Below are 18,143 nucleotides of genomic sequence, written 5' to 3'. Positions count from 1 at the left end.
CAATTAATTAGCCAATTTCGTTCATCATTATAAATAGTAATAGGCTGAATTGAAAATAGGTAGCCTAATTCTAATACACGCAATGACTATTCATCATTACATTTTTATATTTATGTAGCCTACACAATAATATTCTTTTACACTGTAATCCTTTTGTTTTTAATATTTGGCATGTTTGTGTGATGCGCATCCCTGTGTGTAATAAGCAAAGTCAACGCGCACTGTGGACGCGCCCAGAGGCGCAGTTTCTACCAACGCGCTCTAACAAAAAAATATTGCGCCATTGACTTTAGACTTTAGACCAGGTTTGAGTTGGTCTATGGCGCAGTCTATTTTCAGCTCCTTAAAATAGCAATGCGCCGGCAATGCGCCTGAACACACCTCTTTTTTAGACCAGCACGCCCATGGGCGCACTAACTGGCGCAAATGCATTTACTAATTTAAGGACGTGGCGCTGACCGGGAAAACGCGAACGGCGCCGGACGCAAACTAGCAAACACACTTGCGCTGCGCCTTGCGTCGCATTGCGCCGGGTGTATTAAAGGGCCCTATAACTCGCAATTCTAACTTTATATCACTCAATTCTGACTTTATAACTTGCCATTCTGACTTTATAACTCGCAATTCTGACTTTATATGATGCAATTCTGACTTTATAACTTGCCATTCTGACTTTATAACTCGCAATTCTGACTTTATATGATGCAATTCTGACTTTATAACTTGCCATTCTGACTTAATAACTCACAATTCTGACTTTATATCATGCAATTCGACTTTATAACTTGCCATTCTGACTTTATAACTCGCAATTCTGACTTTATAACTCGCCATTCTGACTTCATAACTCGCAATTCTGACTTTATAACTCGCAATTGTGACTTTATAACTCGCCATTCTGACTTAATAACTCACAATTCTGACTTTATAACTCGCCATTCTGACTTAATAACTCACAATTCTGACTTTATATCATGCAATTCTGACTTTATAACTCGCAATTCTGACTTTATAACTCGCCATTCTGACTTAATAACTCGCAATTCTAACTTTATATCACTCAATTCTGACTTTATAACTCGCCATTCTGACTTAATTACTCACCATTAATAACTCACCATTCTGACTTTATAACTCGCCATTCTGACTTTATAACTCGCCATTCTGACTTTATAACTCGCCATTCTGACTTAATAACTCACAATTCTGACTTTATATCATGCAATTCTGACTTTATATCATGCAATTCTGACTTTATAACTCGCCATTCTGACTTAATAACTCACAATTCTGACTTTATATCATGCAATTCTGACTTTATAACTTGCCATTCTGACTTTATAACTCGCAATTCTGACTTTATAACTCGCCATTCTGACTTAATAACTCACAATTCTGACATTATATCATGCAATTCTGACTTTATAACTTGCCATTCTGACTTAATAACTCACAATTCTGACATTATATCATGCAATTCTGACTTTATAACTCGCAATTCTGACTTTATAACTTGCCATTCTGACTTTATAACTTGCAATTCTAACTTTATATCACTCAATTCTGACTTTATAACTCGCCATTCTGACTTAATAACTCACCATTCTGACTTTATAACTCACAATTCTGACTTTATATCACGCAATTCTGACTTTATAACTCACAATTCTGACTTAATAACTCACAATTCTGACTTTATATCATGCAATTCTGACTTTATAACTTGCCATTCTGACTTTATAACTCGCAATTCTAACTTTATATCACTCAATTCTGACTTTATAACTCGCCATTCTGACTTAATTACTCACCATTAATAACTCACCATTCTGACTTTATAACTCGCCATTCTGACTTTATATTACGCAATTCTGACTTTATAACTTGCCATTCTGACTTTATAACTCGCAATTCTGACTTTATAACTCACCATTCTGACTTTATAACTCGCCATGCTGACTTAATAACTCACAATTCTGACTTTATATCATGCAATTCTGACTTTATAACTCGCAATTCTGACTTTATAACTCGCCATTCTGACTTAATAACTCACAATTCTGACATTATATCATGCAATTCTGACTTTATAACTCGCAATTCTGACTTTATAAATCGCCATTCTGACTTAATAACTCACAATTCTGACTTTATATCATGCAATTCTGACTTTATAACTTGCCATTCTGACTTTATAACTCGCAATTCTAACTTTATATCATGCAATTCTGACTTTATAACTTGCCATTCTGACTTTATAACTCGCAATTCTGACTTTATAACTCGCCATTCTGACTTTATAACTCACAATTCTGACATTATATCATGCAATTCTGACTTTATAACTCGCAATTCTGACTTTATAACTTGCCATTCTGACTTTATAACTTGCAATTCTAACTTTATATCACTCAATTCTGACTTTATAACTCGCCATTCTGACTTAATAACTCACCATTAATAACTCACCATTCTGACTTTATAACTCGCCATTCTGACTTTATAACTCACAATTCTGACATTATATCATGCAATTCTGACTTTATAACTCGCAATTCTGACTTTATAACTTGCCATTCTGACTTTATAACTTGCAATTCTAACTTTATATCACTCAATTCTGACTTTATAACTCGCCATTCTGACTTAATTACTCACCATTAATAACTCACCATTCTGACTTTATAACTCGCCATTCTGACTTTATAACTCACAATTCTGACTTTATATCACTCAATTCTGACTTTATAACTCGCAATTCTGACTTTATAACTTGCCATTCTGACTTTATAACTTGCAATTCTAACTTTATATCACTCAATTCTGACTTTATAACTCGCCATTCTGACTTAATTACTCACCATTAATAACTCACCATTCTGACTTTATAACTCACAATTCTGACTTTATATCACTCAATTCTGACTTTATAACTCGCCATTCTGACTTTATAACTCGCCATTCTGACTTTATATCTCTCAATTCTGACTTTATATCATGCAATTCTGACTTTATAACTCGCCATTCTGACTTAATAACTCACCATTAATAACTCGCCATTCTGACTTTATATCTCTCAATTCTGACTTTATATCTCTCAATTCTGACTTTATAACTCACAATTCTGACTTTATATCTCGCAATTCTAACTTTATATCACTCAATTCTGACTTTATAACTCGCCATTCTGACTTAATAACTCACCATTAATAACTCGCCATTCTGACTTTATATCTCTCAATTCTGACTTTATATCTCTCAATTCTGACTTTATATCTCTCAATTCTGACTTTATAACTCACAATTCTGACTTTATATCTCGCAATTCTAACTTTATATCACTCAATTCTGACTTTATAACTCGCCATTCTGACTTAATAACTCACCATTCATAACTCACCATTCTGACTTTATATCACGCAATTAGGACTTTATAACTCGCAATTGCTAATTTAAATCTTGCAATTCTGAGAAATAAAGTCAGAATTGTGAGATAAAAAGATGCAATTACCTTTTTATTTTTTATTTAGTGGTGGAAACAAGCTTCCATACATGTGTGAGACATGGGTTTGAATTCAGAATGCAACTTATTCCAGTGTCACTTCCTACATCTTATCTCTACTTATCTTACACATAAAATGGCAAAAAGACCAAAACACCACGTTTACACTACCGTTCAAAAGTTTGGGGTCAGTAATTTAATTTTTTTTAAAAAGATAATCCTTTTATTCAGCAAGGATTAATTAAATGTATCAAAAGTGTTAATACCTTCATAAAGACATCTATAATGTTACAAAAGATTTCTATTTCAAATAGAATCCTGAAGAAAAATGTTACGGTTTCCACAAAAATATTAAGCAGCACAACTGTTTTTAAAATGGATAATAATAATAATAATAATAATAATAATAATAATAATAATAATAATAATAAATGTTTGTTGAACAGCAAATCAGCATGTTAGAATGATTTCTGAAGGATCATGTGACACTTAAGACTGGAGTAATGATGCTGAAAATTCAGCTTTGACATCACAGAAATAAATTACATTTGAAAATATATACAAATAGAAAACAGTTCTTTTAAATTGTTGGTTAGCATAAAAGACTTCTTTCAAAAACATTAAGAAATCTTATCAACCCAAAACTTTTGAAAATCCCATTAATTATAAACATGTTCCAGTAACATTTCACAACCACAAAGTGTCACAATGCTTTGTATCTTCATTTTGAACAGAATGTCTTTTGTTTGAGCATTTAAACCTATCAAACTACTTTGAATATGAAATGTTTTGTTTGAAAAGTGTGCATGTGCAATCTTTCTTTGTTATTTTGTTATCTAATGCATAGACATTCGGACATAAAGCATCCGGATACTTTTTAACAACACTGTATCATCAACATTATTATTTCTGAGGTTTATAGCATCATTATTTTTTGACAAATCCTTGGTTTTGTCAGGAAAAACGGGTGCAACATCAATTAAAATGCTGCTGTCTGTGGCGATAGCTCTTTTTTTGTCAACTGATGAATGTGTTTTTAACTCACTGTAACGCTGCCTGCTTCTCATGTGCTGAACAGCATGCGGTTGAAAATGGCGTCAGGCTGATGGTGGACGCCGAACAGACATATTTTCAGCCTGCCATCAGCAGACTCACTGTGGAGATGAAGAGAATCTTCAACAGAGACAAAGCTGTCGTTTTCAACACCTATCAGTGCTACCTCAAAGTGAGCCTTGCACACACACACGCACGTCTGGCACATATGAATGGTGTTAACATGGATCAGATGATGATATTCTGGGCTTTAGCTAGTGAGATTGTTAGATACTGTGCAGAAAACATGCTGTTATAACAGGATAACGTTTAGCCAATGCAACATCAAAACTGACATTTTACACTGTGGTGCTTGCAATTTATCCTTGCATTGAAATTCATCCTGAAAGGAAATAAATGATGGTGGTGACAATTAAACACATGCACTGCACACACACTAATGGCAACATCATTGAGTCTCCATATTCCACATTTCTAGCATAATAGGGTCTACTTATAAGGTTTTGTACAGCAAAAACAATTTCCACCCTCTATTTAAACTTTATGATTATGCTGTTTTTAATACTGATCCTTGAAGACTTTTATATGTACCGTATATTCCGGAGTATAAAATATATCATTCAAAATATAATATAATTTATCATCTGAACCATGCTATGACTTGTATTCCAAAGTGACTTATAAAATGCAGTTAAAGGTGGGGTAAGTAGTTTTTCAAAAACACTGTTTGGAAGTTAGTCAGGCCGACACCAACAACAAACGTGTGATGAAAAGAGAGATGAGACACAATACAAAAGAGCTCAAAAGAATATCGCTGGAATGAAGGGGTATGACTGGGCAAGTGCTTTAGGACCCGCGTTTATATTAGAAAAGCTTTCCAGCGCTGGAGAGAGCAAAGCGGGAAGGCCTGAAAATAGACGCGGAGGCTGCTTTCATTCCGTGAATAACACTGTTTGAGTGTCATTGATTGGAGCTGCTGTGCTGTTGGCGACTAACAACAAACTCTTGTTGTACTCTTTTGTACTGTACGTTCATTTTTTGTGCTTCCTTGTCATTCGTTCATCATCTGCGCTTTATTTTTCATGAAGCATTTTGTTGCGCATCAGTTGTGATAAACAGACATCCACTCACATTGCGTGTGTAACAGAGGCCAGATAGTGAGAGTTGTACAGGTAAACCACTGCGCACTGACGACCACTAGAGAATGAGGTGTTTAGCGTCATTGTTAGTGCACTCGCCTCGCTTGCCATCAGTGATCGGCCTGGGGTTCGAGAATCCGTACAGCTGTAGCAACGAGGGACTTTTGTTCTGTTAAGCGGAACCGATGAACAACTGATGGCGACATGGTTTGATGTCTGGTTGACCAATCAGCACAAAGAGGCGTTTCATTCCCGCCCACATGTAGAGATTGATTCGTTTCCAACCCCATTTACTGGTATGTTACGTGATTTCTGAAAATGTGACTTATGCACCGCTTTTTTTTTTTTCTCTCAAAGGTGCCGTAGAACGTTTTTTAAAAGATGTAATATAAGTGAATGTGTCTGTGAAGTTTCAGCTCAAAATACCCCATAGATTTTTTTTTATTCAGTTTTTTAACTGCCTATTTTGGGGCATCATTAAATATGAGCCGATTTAGGTTGCGGCCCCTTTAATTCTCGTGCTCCCCCGCCCCCGGAGCTCGCGCTTGCCTTTAACAGCATAAGCAAAGTTCACACAGCTAATATAACCCTCAAGATGGATCTTTACAAAGTGTTTGTCATGCAACATGTCTAATCGCATAAGTATGGTATTTATTTAGATGTTTACATTTGATTCTGAATGTGTTTGAGGCTATGCTCTGTGGATAACGGCTAATGCCACACTGTTGGAGAGATTTATAAAAAATGAAGTTTATGCATTATACAGACTGCAAGTGTTTAAAAAATGAAAATAACGACAGTCTTGTCTCCGTGAATACAGTAATAAACAATGGTAACTTTAACCACATTTAACAGTACATTAGCAACATGCTAACAAAACATTTAGAAAGACAATTTACAAATATCACTAAAAATATCATGATATCATGGATCATGTCAGTTATTATTGCTCCATCTGCCATTTTTCGCTATTGTTCTTGCTTACCTAGTCTGATTCAGCTGTGCACATCCAGACGTTTTGCCCTTGTGTAATGCCTTGAACATGGGCTGGCATATGCAAATATTAGGGGCGTACATATTAATGATCCCGACTGTTACATAACAGTCGGTGTTATGTTGAGATTCGCCTGTTCTTCGGAAGTCTTTTAAACAAATGAGATTTATATAAGAAGGAGGAAACAATGGAGTTTGAGACTCACTGTATGTCATTTCCATGTACTGAACTCTTGTTATTCAACTATGCCGAGGTAAAGAATTTTTAATTCTAGGGCACCTTCAACAATGCAATTTTGACCCAGTGTAACTTATTTTCCTTAAAATATGATATATGTCCTCTGGTAATGTTGTCAAACTCGTTTATATATTAAACAAGTCTCCACTGTATTTATGTCAATGCCATGACGATTTCTGAATGACACATTTTTGCCATTTCGTGTACGAGAGAGCTCTGCATTGTGAATGTAAAGCCGAATTTCCACCGAAATTACCTGGAACAATTTGGACTGCGTGTGACTTTCCAGTTCCCACTGGATTTTGTCCTCTGCATATAAGCTTAATAAAGCCTGAACCTCATCGTCAGTCCATCTGTCGTATTTTTTAAACTCCATTGTTGATTCAAATAGCAAACAACTCTTACGGCATGCACCGCAACAGACTTTTAAAAATGGTGGTTGAAATAAAATACTGCATGGAGTCAACCAGTCAGCATGTTCAGCGCCCAAGTCCCACCCCCAAAAGTTCCTGAACTTTGAAAAAGTGCTACCTAGCGAGCAGGGATTTTCCGAGGGAGACATTTTTACCCGGAACTTAGTTTAGACCCTGGTCCCTGCGGTTGAAACACACCGAGTACCACCCCTAAGTCCCTAGTTCTTGGAGAAAGTTCCTGCGGTGGAAACACGGCTTAAGAGTATGTTTACTGTACATGGTATATCAAATTCAAAAGAGCAAGGAAGTGAATAAAAGAATAGTTCACCCAAAAATTTAAATTCTGTCATCAATTACTCACCCTCATGTCGTTCCAAAAACCCATCAGACTTTCATTCATTTACAAAACACAAATGAAAATATTTGTAATGAAATCTGTGAGGTTTCTGTCCCTCCACTGAAAATCTATTCACCCAAAACATTGATGGTTCAAAATGTGAAGAGACACGATTGCTTCATATGATGAACAGATTTAATTTGGATTAAACCTGGATTGAAGATGAGCAAAAGTCTTATGGTTTTGGAATGACATGAGGGTGAGTAATCGATGACAGAATTTTCATTTTTGGGTGAACTATCCCTTTAATTTCCTGAAATGTTGCATTTAAAATAAGGTTATCTGTTGCAAAGTAATGAATTCTCTGTGCTCAGGAGGCATTTGATAATGTGTCCATGGACGTTGAGCTATCAAGAAGGGAGGGCTGGTGTTTCGCTGCCAAGTTGGTAAGGGGGGCTTACATGTACCAGGAGAGAGGCCGAGCAACGGAGATTGGATACGAAGACCCCATCAACCCCGACTATGAATGTACTAACAGAATGTACCACAGGCAAGTAATCTTCCAAATTCTTCCTTGAAAATTTCACACTTGAAAACCCCAAAACTAGTGAGCTGCCTTGTTGTCTACAAAGGCAGCTACTTTCTACGGCAGCATCTGAACTGAAATGGAGCCTCGTAAGTGACTCATCTAAAAGCTCTTCTTGGGCTGCAGCTCCATTAACGGTCACTCACCCACGGAAAACAAATAGAGCTACTTGCAAAAAACACACAAGAGACTCAACTAACACTCACAGCTGATTCCAATAGAGTCTGACGCAGGGCTGCTGGAACAGGGTGGCCATGGACTCCCACTTTCAGCCCAAATCATCTCTGTCGTCTGATTTTAAAATATATCCTACTTCTCTTAGCTCGCATTAAAAACAAATTTCAAATATAAGCTGTAATCAGCCAGACATTTAGTTTTCTTAATAGTTTAAATGAATTTTATACGCTTGATTTCTAATTGTGCTATAATATTACTGATCTACAGACTAGATTAATTAATATTAGACAAAGTAAATGCAAACAACTCTGGAAGGATGTCTCAATGCCAAGACGGCATGGGACAACTTTGGCTTATGAATGTTAATTAAGTAGCATGACTTGACAGTCTATAAGAAGACAGTCACCATGAGCTGATTTAATATTCATGAGCTCAGACTTCTCTATAATTATGTCATTACCCAGTAATTTTTGGTCCCCCGACTCTAAAACTCATACAGGCACTCATGTGACCAATGAGTTTACATAAAAAATAAAAATAGGTAATTGCGACTTCTTATCTCACAATTCTGACTTTTTCTCTCAATTGCGAGTTTACATGTCACAATTCTGATTTTGTTTTTGCTCAGAATTTTGTGATATAAACTCGCAGTTGCAAATTATAAAGTCAGAATTGCTTGATATAAACTCACAATTGTGAGAAAAAGTCAGAATTGCGAGAAATAGTTTATATCCCACAATTCTGAATCTCGCAATTCTGACATTATAACTCACAATTGCGAGTTTATATCTTGCAATACTGAGAAATAGAAAATGGCAATTAAATAAAAAATAAAATAAAATGGCAATAAAGTTGAAGAGGACAAAAAAAGCTATTATATCTCCCCTGAAAATTATGATTAATTATGATTATTAAAATTAAATTAATTATGATGATAATTATGACCCCCCTTGAAAGTTTACTGTGGCCCTCTAGAGCAGTGGTTCCCAAACTTTTTAGCTTGGAGTACCCCCTGAAGGGATTACCATCCTTCCGCGTACCCCCTCTTCCACTTAGACTGCAGTCACACCTTTACCATTAAGGGACAATATTTGCCCCCTAAATTGATTTTCCAATGAATATTTTTACCTTTATGAATAACTTTATAAAATAAATAATGTCTTAAATAAATATTTTCAATAGAGAAATATGCAATGATTGTAAAACTAAATAAAACTTTTAAATATTAAACTAAAACCGCCAGTAGGTGGCAGCAAGTCACTGTTTTTATGAGTAAGTCATCGAGTCATTCATTCAGTAAGGAAGCAAGTGGCTGTGAATGAATCATTGAATCATTGACTCTCACGATTCGTTATCATCGTTAAATACAAGAACTCACAAAACGTTTGTTTTTGTATCGGAGAAAGTTCGAGTCTTAAATCGAAATGAATCCACTATCTGTGTCTATATTTGTTCTTCATGCGAGTAAGTGCTAAATCCGCACTTTTATAAAGGTGCACATGTCGAGAACGGCAGTAATTTAGCGCGATATAAGGCAGTATGCTGCACGCAATACATGTATAACAATAAATGTACTGGATTTACAGCATTTTGGCAGTTAGAAAAACATGCTCGGTTTTAATATTATTTTAAGGTAGAATTAAATGAACTACTCAGCATTTTGTTCGCGAACCCCCTTTTGTCACCTCACATACCCCCAGGGGTATGCGTACCCCAGTTTGGGAACCACTGCTATAGAGAGCCCCCTGGTTGAGAACCACTGGCATATGATGCCTAAAATACTGTTTAGGTTGACAACTTGCTGTTTTGGAACAGAGAATTATGGGGAAATTCTTCATTTAATAAGAAAGTAATGATTCAGGGAATTGGTCAGGTTCACTTTGCCTCTCTTTAAGGAGCAAGATGACAGGGCCAAGTAGTTTCTGAGTCCAAATCAGCAGTCCTAAAATACTTGTAGGTCCTTATCTGAACATCATACTTATCCTGAACTGTGCTTCATTCAGACGGTCTATGTGCTGACAGAATGTTTCAAAGGCAGTAGAGATTTATCTAGACTCTTGGCTTATCTCACCTGGTAAGCCTCTTATGATTAAGGTACATTTTGACAGCTTTCAAAATAAATCAGATCTTTTCAAAAGCTTTTGTGTTTGGCGGTCAACAGTCAAGTTAAAGTGTTGGCTGAAAGTGCAAACCAAAACCAGGATGATTTATGAGCAGCTGGTGTCTTTCAGGTGTCTGGATTACGTGCTGGAGGAGATCGAACAGAATAAGAAAGCAAATGTCATGGTGGCATCACACAATATAGACACTGTTAAGCATACACTCAGAAGGTAGGACACTTTTTTTTTCTTTTTTTTTTTTTTTTTTACGCTCACCTTCCCTTTCAATTATATACTGTATTGGACCATCATGAACAAATGTCATTTCCACCACAACTCAAAAATCGATTAATTTTGTGGTGGAAATGATGGTAGTTGAAATCACATTTTAAACATTTTGGAATAAAATGGCTGACTCCTTTATCTTGTAAAAGGTATAGTTCACCCAAAAATGAAAAGTTGTTGTTAATTTACTCATTCTCATACGGAAGAGGATTAGGGCCAAGCAATAATAAAAAAATAAATAAAACCATCTCGAGATTAAAGTTGTAAAATTTCAAGAAAACTTCTCGTTAAATTTCGAGAAAAAAAGTCGAGATAAAATGTTGAGATAAACTCGTTAAATTTCGGAAAAAAAAAAGTTACATTTCGAGAAAAAAGTCGAGATAAAATGTTGAGAATAAACTTGTTAAATTACGAGAAAAAAACTTGTTAAATTTCGAGAAAAAAGTCGAGATAAAATGTTGAGAATAAAGTCATTAAATTATGAGAAAAAAGTCGTTAAATTGCGAGAACAAATTTATTAAATTACGAATATGTTCTCATAATTTAACAACTTTTTTCTCGTAATTTAATGACTTTATTCTCATAATTTAATGAGTTTATTCTCAACATTTTATCTCGACTTTTTTCTCGAAATTTAACGACATTTCTCTCATAATTTAACAACTTTTTTCTCGTAATTTAATGACTTTATTCTCAATATTTCATCTCAACTTTTTTCTCGAAATTTAACGACTTTTTTCTCGTAATTTAATGAGTTTATTCTTAACATTTTATTTTGACTTTTTTTCTTGAAAAAAAGTTTTTTAACAACTTTAATCTCGAGATGTTTTTTTATTTTTTATTATTGCTTGGCCCTAATCCTCTTCCATATCCTCAGGCCATCTAAGATGTAGGTGACTTTTTTTCTCCAGTAGAACAGTAAAAAAGATTTTTAGCTGAAACCGTGGTCCTTGGTGATTCAGTCAACGGCTACCGTCATTTTGAGAGTCAAAAAACCATAATATACAGGCAAAACATAATGAATACACATGGCTCCTTATGATACAATATCCTTATGAAGCAAAATGATCAGTCTTTTCAAGAAACTGAACATAACTTACAACATTATTAGTTAATTCACAGCCTTGGCAAACAATCCTGAGTGAATTCTCAACAGTCTGCACCGTGAGCTTCCTGTCGCATAATGGTGCAGGAGCTCAAACTTTGGGAATCTGAAAAGTCAATCTTCCTGATCTTTCCTGTAATCTTCATTTGTATATAGGTTGTGGCATCCAGGATAAGCACATGTAAATACCATTTTGTAGATTACATGCAATAATGTTGTAAATAATGTTCAGATCGTTTTGCTTCATAAGACCTCAATGTATTGTCAAAAGAGCCATGGGTATTCATTTTGTTTTGCCTGTGTATGTTTTATTGACCCTCAAAGTGACCGTAGCCATTGTCTTGCATTATATGAATCATTGAGGACCATGGTTTCAGCTAAAAATCTTTATTGTTCTACTGAAGAAAAATGTCACCTGCATCTTGGATGGCTTGAGGGTGAGTTAATTAATAGCAAATTTTCATTTTTGGGTGAACTATCTATTTAAGGCTATTTTTATAGCTATAATTTTATACACATAATTCTATAATATTTTTTGCACAATTTCACAAAATTACAGCTTGATTGGAAATGACACTGAATAAAAGTTAGGTGGTATTTATCTGGATTTTTCTTTTTATATAATGATTTATGTACATGTACAAGTTAGTGTAATTGAAATACATGAAATATGACAGATTTGACATATGTACGTGTGTGTGTGTGTGTCAAGTCTCTCATATTTCATTAAAATTTTGGGGTCGATAAGATTTTTATTAAGATTTTTGTGGAACCATGATACATTTTTGAATGAATAGAAAGTTCAAAAGAACATAATTTATTTGAAATAGAAACAGTCTTTAATGTCACTTTTGATCAATTTAATGCATTTTTGCTGAATAAAAGTATTCATTTCTTGAAAAAAAATCACACTGACCCCAAAACTGAATGGTAGTGTGTATCAATAAATTGTAAACAGAGAAAAGTTACAAAATTATATGACTGCATATTGATATTTGTTAGAGAGTATACAAATCAACATCTGGACATAAAGTTGAGAGATGTTAGATCCCTCTGGGAGTAAATTAATTTGTGTAAATTAATAATGTAATGTGCATTCATTAATTTTATGTAATCACTCCTTAGGGGTGTAACCTCATTTGACAAAGGTGTGCCAATGATGGATGCCAATAACATTCTCTGTCACAATGTCAAAGAGGGTTGCCAGGGCATGATTCGTATGGAAGTACACACTAGTTATTCTACTTTTACATCATTCACACGTAATATCAGCCTAAGTGTCTCAGAATGTGTCTTGTTCGTGCATGTAATGGCTATAACCGATAAGACGGTGTAAAACTTTGAGTGAGCAATCACCAGAATGTATCCGGTATTAAATGACCTTGCCAAAGGGGCGTCTCTCATTTTTCACTTTCTGTGACGGCGCTGTGTGTTTATGGTCTAACAGGATGAATGAAATGGGTCTGGCACCCACAGATAAGAAGGTGTACTTCGGCCAGCTCCTGGGAATGTGCGACCAAATCAGCTTTCCGTTAGGTGAACCACACACACACAGACACACACACACACACACACACAGAGAGAGAGAGTTTCTAAAATCACTTCTAAAGTGATCACGTTAGTTAAATTACAGCAGAACTTTACAATAATGTTCATTAATTTTAAACCAGTGTTATTTTATTATAATATAAATATTAATTTAGTTTTTTTTATATTAATTTTTATTTTAGTTTTAGTTATTTTAGTATATAAAAGTGAAAATGAGAACCATTATTTTTAAATATTTTATTTCAGTCAAAGTTTATTTTATTTCAAGTTTAAAAAAAAAACGTATATAAAACCCTATTATAAACTATAAATATCTGCAATATTTGATTGTGATTGGTCAATTGTGAAATTCTGGATTAAAAGTATTTTAGTATAATTTACATAATTTAGTATATTTTCCTATATTTCCTTCATAGTTGTGCTTGTTTCATGTTTTTTCATCTTTCATATATATATATATATAAATATATAATGTGTGTGTGTGTGTGTATATATATATATATATATATATATATATATATATATATATATATATATATATATATATTTTTTTTTTTTTTTATATAAGTTATATTAGGTATATTTGTCACATTGTGCTATATATATGAAGATTTTGATTGACATGACATCATTGATTAACATGATTTTAATATTTAGTTTTGATGAAAGTACACAATATAAAGTGTTACCAAAAGTACAGTTATAAAATGTTGGTATTCTTTTCTTGTCTGTTTATATCTCTAGCTCAGGCAGGATTCCCAGTGTACAAGTATGTTCCATATGGTCCGGTGAACGAGGTGATTCCCTATCTGTCCCGCCGGGCACAGGAGAACCGCGGCATTATGAAAGGAGTGCAGATGGAGAGAGACCTCCTATGGAAAGAGCTCATGCGCCGCCTGAGCAACGGAGAGGTCTTCTACACACCTGCTGTATAAAACACACTCCACTTCTCACCAGAGACTCATTGCCTTTGTTTTTTTGCTTGTTCACCCATCCATTCATAAATCTTTTTTCCACTCTCACTGAGGCTGTTCTTTATGATATAGCATGCATAGGATCCTTTATTTAAATCAAATACTTGGTTGAATCTCACAAAACTCAATACAAAAATACAAATACAGAAATAAGGAATTATGTATTTTGCATAAAAAATGAAGCCTATTTTAGAATCTTTCTAAAATTCATCTTCCAGAATCTGGCAGTAAGGTGTGGGAGTTCATTTTTAGTCCATCTCTGCAAAATGGACTTCAGGGTAGGAGATGAACTAAAAATGAACTCCCACACCTCTCAATCTTTCTGTCTATAAAAGAGTCCATGTATTTTACAACACTTCAGCTTGTGATTCTTATTAAGTGGGGTCATTTTTTAGGATTCTTTACCTAACCTAAGTCTCTGAGATCTTGACACCTTGCACTTCTGGAGACGGTCTGAGTTAAATGTCTTTTTTGGCTCATTTTATCTGTAAAAGAAAACTTACCTAATAATTTAGTCTCAGCCTCAGACGTCATGCCCACGAACCGTTGGCTGAACATCTGATGCATATGGCACACTTATCTGGAAACACTTCAGGAGTATCGAAGTTGTCGTCTGGTTGGTTGAATTCTATAGGATGTCCAGGAGACGTGTGTGTCACGTTCTTTAACAGTCCGCCTGGAAACAAATGCCGTGATGCTAAACCTCCTCGTAGAAAAAGAATGCCATCATGTTTATCACTGTGACAACGAGCACTTATCAGGATCAAATAAATGCTGGATTTTCAAAAGTATATGAAGTTTGCAGCTACATTGTTGCAGTAAACTTGCACAATGTACTTTTTTTTTTAACCACTGGAGGGCCAAAAGTTAGACATGCCATGTTTCCACCGAAATTTGTCCCAGGAACTTTTTTCCCCCCAGACCTATTGCTAGCTGCATTTCCATAGTAGTACCATGAAGATAGTCTGGTGACGTAGGACTGCGCACGACTTTCTAGTTCCAATAGGATTTCGTCTTCTGCATATAAGCTTAATAAAGCCTGAACCTCATCGTCAGTCCATCAGTCATATTTTTTAAACTCCATTGTTGATTTGAATGGCAAAAAACTCTTACTTTAAGCACCACAACAGAATTAAAAAAAAAAACGATGGTTGAAATAAAATGCTGTGTGGAGTCAACCAATCAAAATGCTGTGTGAACTCAACCAATCAGCATGTTCAGCACGCAAGTCCCACCCCCGAAAGTTCCAGAACTTTTAAAAAGTTCTACCTAGCGAGCAGGGACTTTAAGAGGGGGAATTTTTTACCCGGAACTTCATTTAGACCCTGGTTCCTGTGGTCGAAACACATCGAGTACACTGTAAAACCGAACAGTGAAATTAATTAAATTAAATGAGTTTGTTTCACTCAAATAATAATGAAAGTTCATTGTACTTTATAGGAAAAAGTTGCATGAACTCAAAATTTCATTGTAGTAAGCGGAATTTAATATGATTGAGTTGAGCTGCAGCAGATTTCTAAGCATGCTTTTCGCAGCATGCTTTGCGTCAGACCATATAAATAACTGTTGAAATTAAGTGTTATTTTGTGTGTTTTTGCACAAGATTAACATATGGAGATATAAGTTAATGTTTAATGTTGTGTTATGTTGGGATTCAGGGGGGGTCTGTTATGTTAGTTTTGTAGGGTTACCACTGTGGTGAAGAGTAGAGCCTGTGGTTAGGTTGAGGATGAGCTGCAAAAACATTCAAGACCACATTATGTTGTTTGATTACATATATGCAAGTATGTAATGACAGTCTCTCTGATAGTTATAATAGCATGTGTTATTTGCTATGTAACATTTAACCAAGATCTGAATGTGATGTTTATGTAAATTAACTGTATGTAATTAACATTATGATGAGTTGGGAAAGGGATGCTGGTGACGGGATTGTTAGTGAGAGACACCTGTACACCACACTGGCCTTGATCCCCTTCCATGGCTCTCAGCCCCGCCCCACTTGTCACAAAAAATTTTAATTTCTACCAACTTTAAAAAAATGAGTTGGTTTACTTAAATGTTTTGAGGAAATAAGTTTCCTCAAATGTTTTGAGTATTCTGAACATATTGGGTTTTACAGTTTACCACCCCAAAGTTCCTAGTTCCTGGGTAAAGTTCCTACGGTGGAAACGTGGCTATAGTGTAACTTCAAAGGCACAATATGTAATTTCATGCAACTAGAGGTCGCTTATTCAAAACAAAGGTGCAGCTTGGTGACTCCTTGATTTCGCAGAATCATGGGAGGTGTTCACGTCTACAGCTGGTGGAAATGAATCTGACAGACTTGGGCAGAAATCATATTCATGGATGAGTTAATGTATTAAAGATTTATTAACATTGCTGTAGTATGAAGCAGGGTGTGGGTGAAAGCCATCGTTATTATGCCACAGACAAGTGCTTCCGATTCTTTCGCCGTATGTAGGGTAACGCAGTGCTGTTTTATCATATTTGATACATTTGTGTTGTTCTAAAGTTGTAATAATGCTACTCTGTGTGTTCGCTCGGCTACAATGAAAAACTTGATTTATTGTATTTTGACAAGCGTGTTTTTACAAAAATTCCCATTTCTGTAATGTGAAAAAAAAAGATATAGGTATTGTGCATTCAATTATTTTTACTTTATTAGAGTAATAAAAAAAATCTCATGAGGATCATGCAAAAAAGTCTAAAATAAAATAAATCATCCATATGCATTATGGTAATGAACATTTTGGAGTAAATGTGCTTAAATGTCATGACAATAATATCACAATATACAAAAATCGTCAAGGCCCTAAAAAATCACAATATTATAAGAAGATCATCTTCAACTAGGAAAATCACCTTCCAGATTCGGGAGGCAAATGCCAAGTAGGCACAGTTTTTATTCCTGGAGCAAAAACTGTAGTAAGTTGTAGAAACTGTGGTTATCTTGGTGCATTTTTGTATGGGTCAAGAAAGAGTGGATATAATCTTCCCTTTCCGTATAATCTAATTCACATTTCCCCAGCTCCTTTCTCTTTATTCCACTGATGGTCTAGCTTTGCACGCTCTCTTCTCTCATCCATCTCTCCGGCACCTTTATGACTCTGAAAGGGCTCCCTAAAATGTCAGACGCCTGAGCGTGCACGGCTGTTTTATACCCCACCTTTATTCCTCGAGTGGAACACCAATAATGAAAATATAAGCATGATTTAAACAGTAATAAACACATAAGTATCACTTTCTAGTAATGGCGGTTTGAGTTCAAGGATAACAACACCTGGAGTTTGAGAACTACAGGTATATATTTTATGTATGCGATATTTCGTGCTCTGAGTAAGGAATTGTGAGTATGTTAAAGAAGGCAAAGTTGAAGTGCAGTAAACGGATTATATTTCAGATGTAATATATTCCAAGCGAGTGGTTTGTTTGTGCTCAAGCCAAATCTTGTAATTTGCGCGGTGGGTCTTACTGAGTATAATATTAAAAAACATTGTTTTATGGAAGGAGCTGAACTTTATTTTTTGTGTGATATCTCTCTTGTGCTCAGTGAAGTTTAAAAGTTCTGATGAGATGATTTCAACTGCAGTTTTCAGCTTAATGAATCTGGTGTTTAGCATATACAGAGCGAGAATTAAATCTACTCTTTTATTATCTGTGTGATGAGGCCTTTTATGCTTAACCAATGGTT

At 35.1% G+C, this 18,143-nt stretch overlaps 1 protein-coding gene across 4 annotated transcripts in view; it reads left to right on the top strand.

Moving 5' to 3' along the window:
• Positions 1 to 18,143, top strand: part of prodhb (proline dehydrogenase (oxidase) 1b) — a 64,839-nt gene that overhangs the window by 21,673 nt on the left and 25,023 nt on the right. For 2 of the 4 annotated variants that reach the window (XM_048188814.1, XM_048188813.1), the window contains exons 10-14: positions 4,581 to 4,727; positions 8,050 to 8,225; positions 10,670 to 10,768; positions 13,375 to 13,463; positions 14,220 to 14,386. In XM_048188814.1, the coding sequence (XP_048044771.1) occupies positions 4,581 to 4,727; positions 8,050 to 8,225; positions 10,670 to 10,768; positions 13,375 to 13,463; positions 14,220 to 14,386 (678 nt within the window). Of the gene's footprint in view, positions 1 to 4,580; positions 4,728 to 8,049; positions 8,226 to 10,669; positions 10,769 to 13,374; positions 13,464 to 14,219; positions 14,498 to 18,143 lie in introns of those variants that run through there. The other 2 variants (XM_048188812.1, XM_048188815.1) reach the window with 1 other exon arrangement.

This window comes from Megalobrama amblycephala, linkage group LG4 (assembly GCF_018812025.1).
Source record: "Megalobrama amblycephala isolate DHTTF-2021 linkage group LG4, ASM1881202v1, whole genome shotgun sequence".
NCBI classification, from domain to species: Eukaryota; Metazoa; Chordata; class Actinopteri; order Cypriniformes; family Xenocyprididae; genus Megalobrama; species Megalobrama amblycephala.
The sequence above is the reverse complement of the archived record's forward strand: the minus strand, read 5'-3'. Positions and strand labels throughout refer to the sequence as shown.